Genomic DNA, 20063 nt, shown 5'->3' with positions numbered 1-20063 from the left:
TAATAAAATTGACTCCAAAAATTATTTTTATTAGACCTATTGTAAATCAATGACAGTTTCATGAGAAAAATATTTTATGAGTATCTGAGAAAATTGAAATTAAATTTTGTAGAATGTTTTTAAATCAGTATGTATAAAATAAACATTACCATAGTTCCATCAGTTTGTTTTGACCAATCGATAAGAGTTGATAGAAATTTAAAAATATAAAACAAAATATAAAAATGCGGTTCCAAGAAAAATATATATGTGTTTTGGATTGGCTAGCTCGCTCACTCAACCTGAACCCTTATTGAAAATTTATGGTGAATATTGGCACAAACAGTATATGGAAATTCTCGACAATATAATATGATACAAGAACTTAAAAAACTATTATTTAAAACAAAAATTATAAAGGTTTAGTTTTGATGGAACTATAGAAACTTTGCATGTTGTTTTGACATTATTTGACATATTTGGCATAATTCTTATGTTTTACAAATAAATAAAAAATTACTTACAACTAAAACCTTATTTGTTTATTTTTTTATTCCTAATAACTCCTGTAACAAACAAAAAAATCTAAATACTTCATGAATTCATTTTTATGTACAAACTATAAGTGGTACTACGGAAGCTTATCTGAGTGTATGTATCCCGATGTCAAAAAAAAATTTTCGTAGGTTTTAAAATAATTAATTCTATTCACATACACGTGTTTTCATGAGCAATGTTTGTCTCTGCAATCAGATACTTGTTATGTACATCCACACCTTGATGCCAATATGACATCATCTCAAAGATGTAAAATATATACTAACATGCAAAAGCTTTGTTATTACTCTTTTAAAGTATAAAATTTAAACATGGCAATATAATTCATTAATACAAGGTACTATATACGTTTGAAAATAATGGTGCATACCCTCGAAATTGATGCAATTAGAAAAATAACTATTTCAGCTCTTACTAAGCAAACACATTCACAAACACAAAGACATGAAACACTCACAAACTTAGATATGAAGTACTAAATTTGAATTGTAGCACTAAAAAACTGTTAGACATGTCATCACATTTTCAATAAATGAAATAATTCTAAATGTAAAAATTAGAGAGCAAATGCCAAAATGAAAAGTTTATTTGACACTTAAATTTTTAAGAAAGTAAGCAAACTATGACATTTAAAAAAAAACAAAAAAACAATTAAATCAGAATCAGACTTTTTTTTTTAATAATGGCTTGCTAAAGTTTATACTTTTGAAATTTTTTGTGTATAATTGAAATAATTTATGTTTACTAAATTTTGAAACAAAACCCATAAAATCCATGCTAACATTTTAATATATTATATTCAATCTTAAGTTATCTTTACTACATCCTTATAGGTATCCTTATACTGCATATCTATTACTACATCCTTATAGGTATCCTTATACTGCATATCTATTACTACATCCTTATAGGTATCCTTATACTGCATATCTATTACTTTACTACTTATTTTTTTTTTATAACTGTATATTATTATATATTATTAGGTATATTATTTAGGTGAGCCTATTCTATGAGCTTTTTCTATAACTATATATTAACTATATATAACCTTATATTTTGCTACTAAAATCTGAGCGATGAACATATTTATTACTAAAAACAATATTAAAAGGCTGATTCAACAAAAACTAATAAAGAATATTTTTTACTTCTTATATGATTTTTAACAATTACAAAATATGTAAAAGGAATTTTAAAAAAGTTTGTAAAAACAAAATAATTTTTTTTTACCTCATCTTGAAATTCTAATCTTTTAATTTCCATATCTTGATAAGTTAATCTTAAGACTGCAGCTTGTCGTTCAGAAGCTGAAATTTTTTTTTCTTTTTCTTTGTTGTTATTCAACTCATTTTCCAAAAACTTCTATGTTTCGAAAAAAAGAAACAGAAGTTAAAACATTATAAAGATTTTCCAAAAAATACTTTTTTTACCTGTCTTTCATTTAGTATACTTTTCTTGTTTTTAAGTTCTATTTTTAACTCCATTAGCTGCAAGGAAGCATTATCAATCTCTAAATCACGCTTTTGCATCTGCTGTATTGATTCCTCCCATTGATGCAGCAGTTTTTTACGAGCTTTATGAGCTTCTCTATATGCTTCAGATACCTTATCTAACTCTAACTAAAGATAAAATAATGATTTATTAAATAGTTACAACTGCTACAATATATATATATATATATATATATATATATATATATATATATATATATATATATATATATATATATATATATATATATATATATAGTATATATATATATATATATATGTATATATATACATATATATGTATATATATACATATATATATATACATGTGTTTTTTGTTAAGTGCTATAATTGCCCCCTTTCCTAACTAATATATGGACTTTGGGGCCCTAGTTTTATGAAAAATTTTAAAATGTGTCAATTATGGTAAAAAATGCTTACATTACAAGTTAAATATATAAACAACATTCTTCTGTTTTGTATACTTCCTTATGCTCATATTGTTTTAAAATGCCAAACATTAGAAAATCTCATAAAAATAATACAACCTTAGTCTGCCTAATTTGTTTTTCAAAAAGAACTAGGAATGAAGTTAAAGAAGGAAGTGTGACATTGAACAGAACACATAAGTTCTTTTTAAAATCATTTGATTTGAACAATGAAAACTTTCCTAATAGCATTTGTACTAATGTAGCAAAGCATTAGAAAGACTTGAAAAAGAAGACAAAAACATTATTTTGAGTAAACCCTATGATTTCTCAAAAGTTAAAGCAAGTATTCTTACCAGAAATCAATCATTCTGTGTTTGTGACCTGTGTAATTGCTCGAACTACAATTACTCCAGGATCAACATCTGAAAATAGAGGGAGACTCAAGTTGGGAAGAGTAAAGACATCACCTGGAACAATAAAAATAGTGCAGGGTTGCCATTGGAAAAGGACTACCCAACCATTGAACTCTCACAATGAGAAGAGAAAATTTAATAGAAGTTCTTGACAAAGGTAGGGCGAACCTTTTATTCTTGATTTCATATTTCAAACTGGAAATTTAGAAATTTATACAAAATATTTTAAATATAAAAGCTGAGAACATGGATGTAAATTTCTTTTGATATTAAGATAGACAAGGTGCCAAACCTCAACACTCAAAAGTATTAAAAAGAGAAATTGAGAAGGAGGGAACTAAAATCAAGGTTGCACCTAAAGGTAAAGCCATTGCCATTTAACAATTAAAAAGCTTCAAAAGCGCTTTTTCCAGTTAAAAAAATCCCAATTTTGGAAATAAAAAAAATTAAAAATATTTGTGGACTTACAAAGGGAGCTATGGTCATACATAGGGAGCCAAATTTCTTAGCATATTTAGAAGCTGGAAGGGAGGAGCAATGAATTTATTTGAAAGCAATGTAAGAGAAAATCTAAGTGAAGAAGATAGGTTTTTAAATGATTATTTTGATGTTAAAGAAATATTTTTTGAAAAACATTCTGAACAATTGGTTTATTGTAAAAACTTGGCTGAATCATGGCTGAAAATGTGTCTGAATCTCATTCAAATCTTGAGAAAATTATCACTAATTTAAAGCTAAATGACTTTAAATACTTTTGTGCTTTTGATAATAAATATCAAAAAATTTTTATAGATGCTATAGATGTGGTTACTGTTAATTCAGAATTTTTGTTTAATAAATTTTTCTGATCCATATAAGTAATAACTTCAAATTTTTTTTGTAAACACAGTAAACATTTTTTGGAAATGTTATTATAGGCAGGCACAGTTTTTAAAATGGACCATTTTAATTTAAAATTAATATTTTTTTCTTTTAGTCGCCAAATATATTTTGACAGCATAGTCTCTCCTGAGTATTTTTTTATGTTTAAAAGATTTTTTGTGGTTGGCATAACTTTTTTTCCATTTGCCCATTTAATTTTTTCCATTCAATCAGGGTTATTTTGTGAGGAAACAATGCTTTTGTAAATAATATTTTTTGATAAGCATTTGCCATTCATAGGGCAGGCAACTTTTTGCTTATAACTACAATTTTCAGTATTTTTTTATTTATGAAATTCATTTTTATTAATCAATTCAAAATTGTGGTTTTTATAACTCTTTCAATATTTTTTGTACAGCTATAGCTTACTTTAATAATATTTCTGTTTAAAATTTTGTACAATTTATTAAAGGGAGAGAAATGTTTGTCTATTAATTTTAAAAACGCTTTTTCAATGTTTGTTGAAACATTTTTGCTGTACAGAGGGTTGAACCAAATTATATTTCTATTTCGCTTTTTTGTAATTTTTGTCTCAAAATTTTTTAAAGCCACTTTTTTCAGAAGAGTTTAAAATGTTTTCATTACAAAGATTGTTTTGATTTAGTCTATTGTTAATTGAAATAGGAATATGCTTTAAGATTTAAGGGGGATGATTTGAATTATATTAATATACGATAATTCATCATTAGGTTTTTTATAGAGCCTATAAGAATTTTCCAAGAGATTAAATGTGACATCAAGAAAATTCACAATTTTTAAATTAATGTTTATTTCCAATATTAATGTTAATTTGCCAATATTTTTAAAAATTTTTATGTTCTTTCTGATTTTTTTAAATTGAGGCCCTGATTTATTTTGCCTAAATCATTAAAATGAACTATTTTAGCAAGGGAATTTAAAATATATAAGCCTACAAATTTCGGCGCCATCGTAACTTCCCCTTGTTACATCAAAGTATTTGTGTGTGGCTTTTTTCTTCAAGGTCTCATTGAAATAGAGTAAAGTTTTTCTGCAATGCTTAATTAGATGAATGGTAACGTCTGTAATTTTACATCTTGTAAGTTTATCAAAAAATTTGTATGTATTTGAAGGGTCAAAATAGGTTTAAAATAAAGGTTAAAAATCATTAATATCAAATTGTATAAATGTGCATTTCATTTTATTACATTCTTCCTGATTAACCTACTGATGGAGAAACAAGTTGTTAAAGAAAAAATTAGACAATTGTTTTTACTAACTTATATATATATATATACTTATATATATATATATATATATATATATATATATATATATATATATATATATATATATATATATATATATATATATATATATATATATATGCATATGTGTATATATATATATATATGTATATATATATGTATATATATAAATACATATATATATACATATATATATACATATATATATATACATATATATATATACATATATATATATACATATATATATATATATATATATATATATATATATATAATATATATATATATATATATATATATATACATATATATATATATATATATATATATATATATATATATATATATATATATATATATATATATATATATATATATATATATATATATATATTTAAACAACTTAAAAAGTATTCTACATATATATATATATATATATATATATATATATATATATATATATATATATATATATATATATATATACATATATACATATATATATATATATATATACATATATATATATATACATATATATATACATATAAATATATACATATATATACATATATATTTATATGTATATATATATATATATTTATATATATATATATATATATATATATATATATATATATATATATATATATATATATATATATATATATATATATGTATATATATATATATATATATATATATATATATATATATATATATATATATATATATTTATATGTATATAGTTATGTTGGAAAATTTCAATTCCAATAAAAACAAGTTACCTGTGAAGTCAAAGTGCGTGTAATTTCTTGTTCTAATAGTTTCCTTTTCTGTAAGCATTTTTCTATTAATTTTTCTTGTGCTAATGATAATTGCTACAAAAATAATATTTTTATATATTATGTTTTATATATTGTATTTGTACGAAATAATATTTTTATATATTGTGTTTTATAATTTTTATATTTTTATTTTTACAAAATAATATTTTTATATACTACTGTGATCAAAAAGTAAGATGAATTTTTAATTTAAACTTCCCGCCTTATTCGAATCGTCCAATCTTTTTTATTTTTAAGTTGGTAGGAATGTCATTAACATTTGCGCCAAATTACATGTCAAACTCATAATTATTTTTTTTTGTTTACGCTTGTTTCTGAAGTACCAAAAGTGCATTCAGCGATTTTCACGATGTCTAATTTTGTTGAGCAAAAAAGTGCTATTAAATTTTGTTTGCGGAATGATATTTCTGCTGCTGAAACGTATCGAATGTTGCAAAAGGCCTTCGGTGAAGAGACTATGTCTCAAAAAAATGTTTACAAGTGGTACAAAGACTTCAAAGAAGGCCGAGAACGTGTTGATGACTTGGAACGCTCCGGACGACCATCGACTTCGATTGATGATCGCCACATCAACAAAATCAAAGAATTGGTGCTTGCAAATCGTCGGTTAACCATTCGAGACCTTGTTGACATGGTTGGAATATCATTTGGGTCGGTGCAAGCGATTTTGAAGGATCATTTGGGCCTCAGAAGACTCAAATCACGTTTGGTGTCGAAATTTTCTCAATTTCTTTGAAAAAGAGCGTCGCATTAAAACGTGTGAAGCAATGCTTTCTGACTATCAAGACGTCTACAAACAAATTATTACTGGCGATGAGACTTGGGTCTACGCATACGACCCTGAAACAACGGATCAATCGAGTGAATACCGTGAAAAAGGCGAGCCGAGACTGAAGCAACCACGTCAAAGTCGCTCAAAAATCAAGGTCATGTTGACTGTTTTCTTTGATTATTGTGGTGTCGTGCACTACGAATTCCTTCCAACTGGTTAAACTGTCAACAAGGAATATTATTTAAGCGTTATGCGACGTTTGCGTGAAGCTATTCGCAAAAAGAGACCGGAATTATGGGCCAATAACTCTTGGATTTTGCACCACGATAATGCGCCTTCGCACACAGCACTGGTTCTTCGTGAGTTTTTCGCCAAAAACTCTACCCATGTTGCTCCACAACCACCGTATTCGCCCGACTTAGCACCGTGTGACTTCTGGCTGTTCCCAAAGCTCAAGAGACCACTCCGGGGAAATCGTTTTGAGTCCATTGAAGAGATCCAACGTGAATCGGCACGCGAATTGAAGGCTATCCCTACCAAGGACTTTTCGGCATGCTTCGAAAACTGGAAAAAACGTTGGCAAAAGTGCATTGGGGCCGGGGGGGATTATTTTGAGGGGGACGATACAGATTTGGAAGAATAAATAAAGATTTTTCATTTTATAAAAAAATTCACCTTACTTTTTGATCACAGTAGTATTGTGTTAAACAATTTTTATATATCGTATTTGTAATAGTATTTTTATATAATGTATTTGTACAAAACAATTTCTTTATATATTGCATTTGTATAATTTAATATTACTGCATTAAATTGCTTTATGATTGCTTCAAAAAGCATAAAATTTTGAAATAAAAATTAGTGATTAGAAAATTTGTAATAATAGTTTTGAACAAAATTTCAGTTCAAAGTCTAACCAAAATCATGATAAATAAATGATTTATTAAATAAATCCTATACAAACAAACCTTATATAAATAAACCCTATATAATTAAACCCTGCATAAACATATAACTTGTTATTAATTTATTTATATTTTTAAAGATATGGTTCATTGATGTGACGGGCATCACAGCATGACATCAATTTGTCAGCGTGTAATGCGTGACACTCTTATTTTAGCAACTCTTATTTTAAAACTCAAAAAATACTAAGAAAAAATAATAAAAACTTTATCCTAAAGAACATAATTCTTTACAAAAATAATATTTAAAAACCTTTTTTCATACTACTAATAAAATATCAAATTCTAAAATATTTTAGAATTTTTAGACATGTAGTCGAGAATATCAAATTCTAAAATATTTTAGAATTTGAAATTCTAGACCACAAGTCTAAAAATTCTAAAATATTTTAGAACTTGATATTCTAGACCACATGTCTAAAAATTTTAAAATATTTTAGAATTTTAAGACATGTGGTCTAAAATAACAAGTTTAAGTCTTATTAATTTTCGTAAAATTAAAATTTTTAATTTTTGTAAAAATTTTATATTGTTACTGGCATTTGTTTTGACGTGCATATTTATTTTTGTTTTGTTTTATCATTATTTAACCTTAAGTCATAAAGAGCATGTTTAATAGACTATTTATAAAAAAGTTTCAGACTTTTTTCACTTTTGTTTCTGATAGGTGTAGATGCATGTAGAAAGTATGTAACCTTTCAATTTTTAGATTAGGTAACTTTTGTTACATTTTTGATTAAAGATATTCCTTGTTGCATTAAAGTTCTTTAGAAAATGATATCAGAAATGAATAAAATACCTAAATTTCTGTTGCAAATTTATTAATAAAGAATTATTAAAAAAAAGTTTCTAACAGGGTTATTAGTAAAGTTAGTTTTTTATCTTAATTTTTCATTATGTATATCATTTAAATATTTAAAATGTAAAACTTTACATAATATATATCATTTAGGATATAATTTCGCTTCATTATGTTTCATGTTATTTATTTTATCTTTTAGAAATTTACAACATTTTGCTGAAATTCAAACATATCAATGTACTACGTTGATTACAGTGACTGTATTGAGAGTATATATTAAAAAGCTATTTCTAATTGAAAGTTTGTTTATTGAATTACAAAATTATAAATATTTGATTAGTTCTCAATGTCTCAATAATTAGTTCTCAAATTGTCACTAGCATATTAACTCCTTTATTTCATCAGAATGTTCCATATAGCATAACATACTCCCTTCGACTCTTTTTTAAGTTCTGTTTAAGTGAAGGGCTCAGTTAATATTGCTTTTTTACTAATATTCCAAGTTCAATTTTCATTTTTCTGCATTTTCCTCATGATCATGTTACAAGATTTTTTGCTGCCTATTCATTTAGATGGTTGCAAAAATTCACAATCCATTACTTAGTCACCATTACACAATATCAAGTGTGTTGAATGTTTGTTATCCATTTACTTATTCACCATTACACAGCATTAAGTGTGTTGAATGATTGTTATCCATTCACTTAGTCACCATTACACAGTATTAAGTGTGTTGAATGGTCATCATAAAATTTTTTATTTATATATAACAAGTGAAGGCACCAGTTTTTGAACTTTAAACATGTTAGTTTTTGGTATATTTTTTTTTTTTTTTTTTTTGTTATTTCACCTCCCCAAGGCCCAGAAGGCCACTACAGATGAAGAGGCTACTTAATTGTGGTTATAACCCTCTCTCAACTCTATAACTCCGAAACACGAACCTTGACGAACAAGACCGCTGCGCGGAGAAACAAGTTGAAAATATACAATAAATACATTAGTATTGAAAATAAAATATAGTGTTTAGTTTTAAAACTTTAGTCTTAAGTTCTAAACTGGCAACCTTTTATAGAGAAATGTGTATGTTCAATAAATAAATACATTTATATTTATTAATACATATTATCGGTATCAATAAATAATGAATATTCAATTAGGTTAACTAAATATACAAAATGAAACATAATTAAAAACATGTGCCAGGTACCCGGTTTGGACCCAGGGACCTGGTGATATAGCTGTTTTCCTGGGTACTCGGAATCTGCCATTTCGTTGCAGTACCCAGCACCAGATACCTTGAAAGTAATTTTTAATAAACATTTCAAAATTTTGTCGAAATATTATAAACAGGATTGACTTTATTTTAAATTTCAACCAATAAACATCTTAATATAAATCCAATGGTGTTATAGAGTCAATAACCACAAAGTCCTATTTACTAAATATAGATGTGCCTCACTTAAAATACTTTTTTAAAAATATTTTTGAAAAATAATCAGAATATATTGCAAAATGAAAAAAAACTGATTTATACGGATATAAAAACAGTAATGTAAAATGAAATAATTAGAGAAGACAAAAGAAAAAAAAGAAAAAAATTCCTCTTTTCTTTGAAAATTTTGAACAGTTTTTTTTTATTGCATGAGAGAATTTTTTTAAAAGAGAATTTCAAGAAATTAAATTTTGAATGAGTTTAATACTTCAATTTAATTGAGTTGTGTAACTTGCTTTTAAATACAGATTTTGTTAAATAATCGTTTACAATAACTAAACCTTTTCTATAGTTTAAACTAAATGACTGTTTACAATAAATATATAAGACTTTTTACTTGTTAATTGTAAACAATAATTTACAGATTTATTTAAAAATAGTAATATATTAACTATAAACTGCATCAATATTAGGCATGGACGGTGTACCTGTTCGTACTTTTGATGTGTGTTGTTGAGGCCACATATGGAGCCCTTTGTTACGACTTAGGGTTTATTAATAGAAATCAGGCAATTGTTTGGACTACTAAATAGTGTACTGAGTACTATCTATGCTTTGAGTCAAGTTCTTTAAAATATTTAAAACGACTAAAGTACCAAAAATATAAAACACAAAAAACCATCTTCATCACAAAGCTCTCTAAATCTATCATTTACTAATATTTGTGGTCTTCGAAGTAACTTCTCTTCCCTTGAGTCTTATCTCTTACAAAGTTCACCAGATCTACTTGCTCTTTGTGAGACTAGTTTGAGTTTAGCTGTAAGTTTGTAATTTTAAAATTTAAGTATTAGTAAATCAGTAGAAGGAATCCACCAGACAGTTAAGAACATTTCAAAGTCTCAAAGATTGGTACCTAAAGTATGTTGAAGACAGCGAGTACAAGAACATGCAGATTTATAAAAATGTTGTTGTTCAATGTTTTCTACAAGAAAATCCAGAGACTCTGGTAATTGACATAGTACCATCCTCCTGAACTGCATTTATTTGAGCATATAGTGACTCAAGTTACAGATGTGCTAAAAGCTGTTGAGTTTACTAAAAACTATTTGTTAAGTAAAACAGCTATCAGATATGGATATAATGGAGCAGGGTATGATGAACCTAACTGTCACAAAGTCCTGTCTCGTATAGATGAACTTAGAGATATATGTCCTCTTCACATTATACCCTGTATTGAAATATTAAGGAAGTTTAGAATAGGTAGCAATTAACTGAGGGTAAAATGTATACAAAAAAAAAAAAACTTATATATAATTTTTAAATCTTTTTTTTTAGTCACTAAAGGCAGTTTTGGAATGGAGCTATCACCAGACTTTGGAAAAGACATCAAAGATTTTGTAACTGAAATGTGCAACTTAGAAATCTCAAGAATCATACAAATTACTCTATCAGCCTAGGCTGGAAATTCCACATATCACTAGCCCATCTTGCTTTTTTTATTAAAAGAAAACAAAGATCCTTGAGTGTTTTCAGTGAACAAACCTCTGAGTCTGTACACAAAAACATAAATAAAACAATGAAGTGGTTTGAAACGTCAGAACTGAATAAATCACACAGAAAAATTGATGAAAATGGCAGTCAAATACTTGAGTATGAGTATTTGGCTGCCATTTGATGTATGTCAATTTTGTCTTAATATTTTTTGTTGATTATTAAGACATAAAACTTTCTGAAACTATTATTTATTAAACATGAATAGATCAAAGTTACATTTACTAATGCATAAACTAATGTGTTTGCAATGAATACTTATACTACACATACCAGTGCCTATACCCTGGATATACACCATTTCAAACACCCTTTTGCAGGGTGTTTCATTAATTAATCATCAAAATCTCCCAAGTAGATGCAGTTTTTATTTTGTTTTCAGCTGTTTTCTTGTCAGGTTGACATAGTCTAATAGTTTGCCAGATATTTTTACATTACCATGATATTCAACATAAAACACCTATACTGATGCAGTATATATAGATATATATATTTTATAATAATTCAATTTTAATTTTTATTTATTTCATTCAAATTTTATTGTCCAGAAAATAACTTGATTTATAACTTTTTAATTATATTAAACGCTTTGGTACTTATTTCAAACGCTAAAATCGCTTTGGAACTTATTTGAAATGCTGATAATGCTTTTCATTTATATCAAGCAAAAAATGTTAAAATTGTCAAATAGTTAATTACGTTACGCTTTGCTATTTTTAAATAGTCAACTATCAATTCCATGCTTTATCCATACTTTGCAGCTATGTATTTAAGACTCTAAGCTTAGTTTAATTTCATCAAATTATGCATCACAATTTGATGAAATTAAACTTATTAACTATTAATAGGGAATAGTCAAAAAACTTGTTCACATTCTTGGTCTATTTGAAAATTTAACATAAAAATGTGGCAGATGGAACAAAACTTGCGCACAAATTATACCATCTGTTTCTGCATTAAAAGTTTTATTAAAAAAAGTTTCCTTGAGTGATAATTACACGGTAATTATAATAATAATTGATGAACTAACAAAATATGTTACTAAAAGATTAATTTTTGCTTAATAAAATGTGCATCAACATATTTAGATTGACAATATAAATAACTTTATCAAAATGCAGATGGAGATGTTATTAAGGTATGGGTTGAAGAAGCATGGAATGAAATGCAAGGAGCGCAAGATGTCACTCAAACAATGTTCCAATAGTAAAAGTTCCAACCTTTGCTGGATTAACATTTTGCTGGATTCATTAGCATTGATGATTGCTTTAAAAATGTAGCTTCTATGAGAGCTGGAAAAAAGCAGAGTGAAAAACCTTCTGAGGCAGAAAAAGAGCCAGGAGAGATTGAAGTTACCACTAAACTAAGAAGCAAACAATATTAATATCTGCAATTACTCAAGAAATAGACAACTATTTATCTCTGCTTCTTTTAAAAAATAAAAGTTATCTGTTTTTGTGGTGGAGTAAATGTGGGATGCAGTTTGAAAAACTAAAAAAAATAGCATCAAAGTATCTTAAAGCACCTCTGTCATCAATAGAAAAAGAAAAGTTATTTAGTGCTGGTGGGGACATACATGAAGCAACAAGGAGCAAACTAAAAGCAGATAATGGAGAATACTAAAATAAGATACAACAAATAAGTGTTGTCTAGACTCCTTTTTCATTTGCTTTAAATTTTTTTTTATTCACATTACAGTTAAAAAGGTCAACTCTTTTTTTATTTTGCAATTCTTTGCCTCTCAATATTTTATTTAACATATTTATCTTTTGATTAATTAGCACATATTAACTATTATTTAGCAATAAACTACAAAAAAATATATATTATATATAACACCACAATTAAAAAACAAAAATTAGTTAGCCGGAACAGTATTTTTCGAAGTTGATAAAGTTAATTTTAACTTTAATGTTTTTGGCATTAACAACATCAGACAGCAAGTTACTCCAAATATTACCAACCCTAATGGAGAATATTTACAAACATCTAGCTTGCACTTTAGTTTGCATACTTTGAATTTGTGACCTCAAGTGTAAATATAGCTATTTATTAAAAAGAAAAGTATATTACTGTTGTTTTTTCAAAGTATATTACTGTTGTTTTTTTAAAATATATAACCTATTAAAAGGCAGAAATGCAAGAAAAATTCTGTAAATCGAGAATGCAAGTAAAAGTTATATAAACCGATTGGAAAAAAAAATCTTAAAAACTAACTATGCAAGCAAAAGCTATATAAAGCAAGCGTTTCAAAAATGTAAACATGCTGTAAAAGAAATGATAAATATACAAAAATGAAATAATAAAAATAGTGAATACAAATAAAAATTTCTATAAAATTTTTTGATAGCAAATTTCAAAATCATAACAAAAATACCTTTTTATATTATCATTTATAAAATGTTAAACATCATATTTAAACAAATTTATTTTTTATTTTGTATTATTATTATCATTTATAAAATGTTAAACATTTAAACAAATTTATTTCTTATTTAATTTTTTTTATTATCATTTATAAAATACTACACATCATATTTAAACAATTTTATTTTTTATCATTATTTATAAAATGTTAAGCACCATATTCAAACAAATTTATTTTTTATTATCATTTATAAAATGTTAAACATCATATTTAAACAAATTTATTCTTTTATTTTATTTTTAATTATCATTTATAAAATGTTAAATGTCATATTTAAAAAAACAATATTTTCTTAATAAACTAGATGAAACTAAAGTCTTGTAATTAATACATAGATAAGTTTTTTCCAGGATTTCCCGGAATTCTGGAAATTCACTTGAAACTCTAGTTTCTCCACGCAGCGGCCTTATTTGTTAAGGTTCATGTTTTGCAGTTATAGAGTTGAGAGAGGGTTATAACCACAATTAAGTAGCCTCCTTATCTATAGTGGCTTTATTAACTTTGGTGAGGTGATTTAACACTAAAAAAAACTTTAATTTTCCAGAAATTTCCAGATGTTTTTTGTTGTTAATTTGAAAAAAATTATATAACATGTTAAATACAACAACGTTTGCATTTAAACAAATATGTTTTTTATAATTAAAATTTTCATGAGATCAATTTTTGTAACAATTTTTTTTCTTTTTTTTTAATTCATTCAAATTAACTTTTTCGAATATTAGAAACTCCTTTTTGTAAAAATTAAATAATCTAAATTTCATTTTAAAAGTTTATAAAAGTTTAAAAAATGGAATTCCATCGAAAAACAGAAAAGTTGAAGGACATTTTTATAATACAAATTCAACGCGGAAATAGTGTTCAGTAGCGTTTAGTTACTTTATTTTCCGAGATTTTCATAAAGTCAAAAACTCATCTATGTTAATAATAAACAAATATGTCAACATAACTTCATGTACTCACAGTGATTTCTAGTTTCTTATCTATTTTAACTCTTTCTAAAAGAAATGATAACAAAAAATTGTACAATACCTTAATTTTTCCCTCATCATCTTTTGCATACTTTAATAAAATCATAGAATCTTCATCCTGTTTTGCACTTTCACCCATCCAAGCATCTAAAGCCTGTTGATCCCAGCTCATTTGTTCTTTTATTTGATCAAGTTTGCTCATATTTTTAAAGATGTTGTTCTAAATTTAAAATAAGGACAACTAATTTATTGTTGTAAAATTACATTATTAAATAATCCCACACAGGATTCATATGGTTTTAATCTAGGCATCTAGCATTAACGTTCAAATTTTGTTTCATTTAACTATTATGAGTTTGCAAAAAAAAAATTCCTGCAGAATGAAGAAAAATATACTGCAGTTAAAAATCAAGATAAGTTGGCACATACTGATAAAGATTCTGATAAAAAAAAAAAAAGAAACAAAATCAAAGATTCAAACAGTTAATTAATAAAGGAAAAAAGAAATAGTTCTTTATTTTATACAATCTCAGGTAGTAAGGTTTCTCAAACTCTGTGGTAGCTCTCAAAGAGGCTGATTCCATCAACAGCTGTAAAATATCAGAGTATTAACAGTGCCATGTTGTGCAAGGATGGTGTCCCTATTAATGCTTTTGGTGTGCATTGTCAAGATCACATAAGGAGCCCTATGTTACAACTTTGGGTTAATTAGCAGAACTGAGACAACTGCATTGCTTATTGCTTGAAATGCCATGCTTTATCTATGAATGAGTCAAGTTGTCTTTAAACTTAAATCATACCTAAAATAACAAAAAATATTAACTATAAAAAATAATCTCCACCACCTCACTGTTTCAATATATCTTTAACAAAGATTGATCTTCAAAGTAACTTTTCACCAGTTGAATCTTACCTCTTGCAAAGTTTACCAGACTTGCTTGCTCATTGTGGGACTAACTTAAATTCGGCAGTTCTTACTTCAGACCTCAAAGGCTCCAATAGTCAAATACTTGGCTTGGGGGTATACTTACATATCACCTACTCACCTATTTCAAGTAATCCACCTTTTTTTTTTTTTCTTAACATCTTCGCCTCCAACAAGGCTGCAAGCAACCACTAATTAGAGTTAGAAGTTACTGGAAGAGAAAAAGTAAAAGTAAAAGGATGAGACTTAGTTACACAACTTAAACAAAGAGAAAGACGATAGAGTGATGAGGTGCTAAGCAGAAGCACTTAAAAAAATGGTTAGAGGATTCAAACCTGATTTCTTGACATATTTGGAACTGTTCTTGTAGCCAATCTCAAGCCATTATTGCAATGTTGCATGTAATGTTGCTTCTCTTTCTTGTTTCTACAAATATCTATAATAACTATCAAACTCATTTTTATATAATATTACTTTTTCGACCAAAATTTAAAAGAATATTCTCAAAAAACTGCGGTAAGCAGCTTCTCTTTCTTGTTGCTTCTCTTTCTTGTTTCTACAAATACTATAATGGGCAATGCTCTTTAGAGCAGTGTCCATTATAGTATTTGTAGAAACAAGAAAGAGAAGCAACATTACATGCAACATTGCAATAATGGCTTGAGATTGGCTGCAAGAACAAGTCCAAATATGTCAAGAAATCAGGTTTGAATCCTCTGACCATTTTTTTAAGTGCTTCTGCTTAGCACCTCATCACTCTATCTTCTTTCTCTTTGTTTTTTATCATTCCTTTTTCTCAAGACTGTACTCTTCTTAATTTAATTTCTGATCAAATTGACCATGCCCTTTCTCTTTACCCATCTGCCAATATTATTGTTATTGGTGACTTTAATGCTCATCTAGCACTAAAACCCATAACTTCTGTGTTTCTTAATCTCTTACTTGTTCCAGACAACCTTAATCGCTTAACTTCACTCCTTGATTTGTGTCTTATCTCTGACTCTAGCTTGTGTTAAGTTTCTCCTTGTTCTCCTTTAGTTGATTCCAACCATGCAATGATCTTTATTAATCTTTTAGCTCATACTTCTCCTTCAGACTCACCACTACTTACTAATAACCTGACTATTAAATGACCCTAGAAGATTTGCTGCACTTTCTTGCTCTTTAAAGAGATATTTTAAATTGAGTAATGCATAGTTTTGTTCAATACAATGTCCCTATTTTTTTTGAAAAATTACTAGTTTTCGACCTAATAAGCTGACTTTTCATGATTTTTTTTGTAACTTTCCATGTGCTGATATCTTTTCTCTCTCCACTGATAAACACACTTCCTACCTAACCTTCTGGATCTAGGCAGGTATGGAAGATTTTATTTCAACTTGTCGGTTCCTTCTTGTGCAGTTGCTATATCTAACAGAAATCATTTTATTTCATCTTTTTGAAAAGAACAACTTTCTTTGAGGTTTCTTGCAATATATAAATAGATGAGAACAAATACCTATTTTTATTGCAAGAAATCAATATAAAAAGGTACTGTCTGATGCTAAACTCCAGTATTCCAAGTTTACTAAATCCCATATCTTATCTCAGAAGTTAGGCTCTAAGAACTTGTGGAAAATCTTCAACAATGTCATTAACAAAGATAAGTTTAACATTTCTTCTCTAAATCATGGGACTGATCTTATTACTTCTCCCTAGAATAAGACAGAACTATTTGCAAAAAACTTTTTGTTTAATTTTGAATCTTTGAATCTAATGGCCATACTCTTTCTGCTATTCCAGTTAAATAGGTTAGGCATTCAAAACTCCATCTTCCATTGTTAAAGTCATATCTCAATTAAACTTTTCTACGGCTTGTGGTCCAGACAACATTTCTGTCTAGTCTTACAAAAGTGTTCTCCAAAACTCTCTTCGATTTGCTCAAAAATTATTTAATAAGTGCTTGAATAAATCTTGTTTTTCTGCCTGCTTGAAAATGACATCTGTGGTTCCAATTTCTAAAAACTCAGGAGAACATTCTGACCCCTCCAACTAATCATCTAATCAGCCTTCTCTCTATTATTAGTAAGGTCTTTAAACCTTTAATCAACAAAATTCTAAAATCTTATCTTGATTTATATAACTTCCTGTCTGACAATCAATATGATTTTCGATCTTCTTCTACGACTAACTTGTAACTGTGACTGAAAGATTCTATTGTGCATTAGATGAAGGCTGTGAGGCAAGAACTATTGCTCTTAACATATTTTAAGCTTTCGATAAAGTTTGGCATGCTGGTCTTTTCTATAAATTTTCTTCATATGGTGTATCTGTGAAAGTTTTTGAGATTATCAAATCATTTCTTTCTAACTGTTTTATTAAAGTCATCCTCAAAGGCCAACACTCTTTTTCATTTCCATAAACTTCAGAGTACCTCAAGGTTTTATCTTTGGTCCTGTTTTGTTTCTTATCTACATTAATGATCTACCTAACCTTAGATCTTAAGTGAATTTATTTTGATTTGCTGACAACTCAACTTTGTACTACTGTCTTGACAAAAAATCTTCTATTTTCAATCACTTAGAACAGGCAGTCTTGAATCTGATATCCTTTTTGTAACAGATTGAGGCTTGCATTGGCTTATGAATTTAACTCCAACAAAACTCTGTTATTTACATCAAATAACTGTTGCAATACTGTCAAAATCCCTATAAAAATGAATGGCCACCCTCTCACTGAGCCCTCTTCTTTACTTTTCTTCTAGGATTATTTTTCACTACTGATCTCTAATGGAAATCATCAATTAATTGCAAAGTTAGCATCTACTAACTTTGCAAATTAACTGTATGATGCCGACCTCTGCAAATCTCTTATTCACCCCTGTATGGAATACTGTTATTATATTTGGGCTGGTTCTTCTAATGATCTGGCTTGGTTGGGAAGCGGGAGCAATCTCTCTCGAATATTGACCACGAAAATAATACTTAGTTGCGAAAAACTGGCCATGTTTTTTAGTCGTTTTGAAAAAATTTAAGTTTATGTACGTTTGTAAAACAAAAAATTTCAGTTTTACAGACATACATGGAAACATACATAAACTTGAATGTTCTCAAAACATCTTGGTGCGGAAGAATAAAAAGAATATTCGCAAACACTAAAAACCCGCCAAATTTACAAACAAACTAGTTTTATTGGTTAAAAAAATATGCTGACTAAGCGAAATAAAGTTCTAGAATATTCTGTTGAAATGTTTTAAAAGTTGTATTATTCAAGATTTGTTAAGTTTTGAGATTTCTTGCATAAATTGTTTTAAGAATATCAAACAAACTATTACTTTAATACTATGGCTCATTGTCTGAGTCGCATCTGCAAAGCCATAAAACTTTTAAACTGTTATTATTTGTTTACAAAAAAATTTTATAATATATATTTTTTAAGTTGTCAAAATTTTGAAAGCTTATTATAAATTATAGATTTTATTTGTATAATTCTATTTTTAATTTAAAAAGTGTGTTTTTTTTGTAGTTGTCTCTCATTGGTCCAATTAATCTTTTTTTGCAATTAATTTTTTGTTTTTTGAAATGTTCTCAAAATAACTAAATAATCTGGCCACTTTTTCGCAACTAAATATTATTTCCGTGGTAAGTAATCAAGAACAATCGCTCCCGCTTCCCGACCAAGCCTGAATGATGCTCTTTCTCTTTTAGACAAGGTCCAACAATGTAAACATAGTTTGACCTGGTTTATCTGCCAAATTTGAGCCTCTCTTTTACTGTATCTGTCGCTTTATACTCTAGAAACTTTTATTTGTCTAGTTTTTTTACCAGCACTTCATCTCTTTTGAACTCACTTTCACCATCACATTTTCCTGACACATACAACCTTTAACTTTTCAAGTCTTCTATCAATCACTTGCTCACCTTACTTTTTAATTAAACTTAATTCTTTGTTTTCTAGTCACTTTCAACTTAATAGTGGTTGCTTGCAGCCTTGTTAAAAGAAAATTAGAATTAAAAAAATAATTTAAATAAATACTTATTTGCAGTCAAAATAACTAAATACGCATTTGCAGTAAAAAGAACTAAATACATATTTGCAGTCAAAATAACTAAATACGCATTTGCATTAAAAAGAACTAAATACATATTTGCAGTCAAAATAACTAAATACATATTTGCAGTCAAAACAACTAAATAAGTATTTTTAATCAAAATTGCTGTTTGAGAAAAAGAATGTCTCTCTTGTGACTCTTTATAAAACTGAATATCTTTCTCTTTATAAAATTCTATTATATAAAACTATATTTATATATGTAAACAGTACTTAAAAAAAGGAAACATTTAATAGAACAACTATTACAAACCTGCAT

At 27.1% G+C, this 20063-nt stretch overlaps 1 protein-coding gene across 2 annotated transcripts in view; it reads right to left on the bottom strand.

Annotated features, from left to right (window-relative positions):
- The window catches only part of LOC100198230 (coiled-coil domain-containing protein 39), a 91058-nt gene that overhangs the window by 35718 nt on the left and 35277 nt on the right, over positions 1–20063 (bottom strand). For both annotated transcript variants that reach the window (XM_065788139.1, XM_065788140.1), the window contains exons 6-9: positions 14852–15010; positions 5813–5905; positions 1971–2159; positions 1771–1902 (exon numbers count right to left, since the gene is read on the bottom strand). In XM_065788139.1, coding sequence (XP_065644211.1) covers positions 1771–1902; positions 1971–2159; positions 5813–5905; positions 14852–15010 — 573 coding nt within the window. The remainder of the gene's footprint in view (positions 1–1770; positions 1903–1970; positions 2160–5812; positions 5906–14851; positions 15011–20063) is intronic.

Source organism: Hydra vulgaris, chromosome 01 (genome assembly GCF_038396675.1).
Source record: "Hydra vulgaris chromosome 01, alternate assembly HydraT2T_AEP".
NCBI lineage: Eukaryota > Metazoa > Cnidaria > Hydrozoa > Anthoathecata > Hydridae > Hydra > Hydra vulgaris.
The sequence above is the reverse complement of the archived record's forward strand: the minus strand, read 5'-3'. Positions and strand labels throughout refer to the sequence as shown.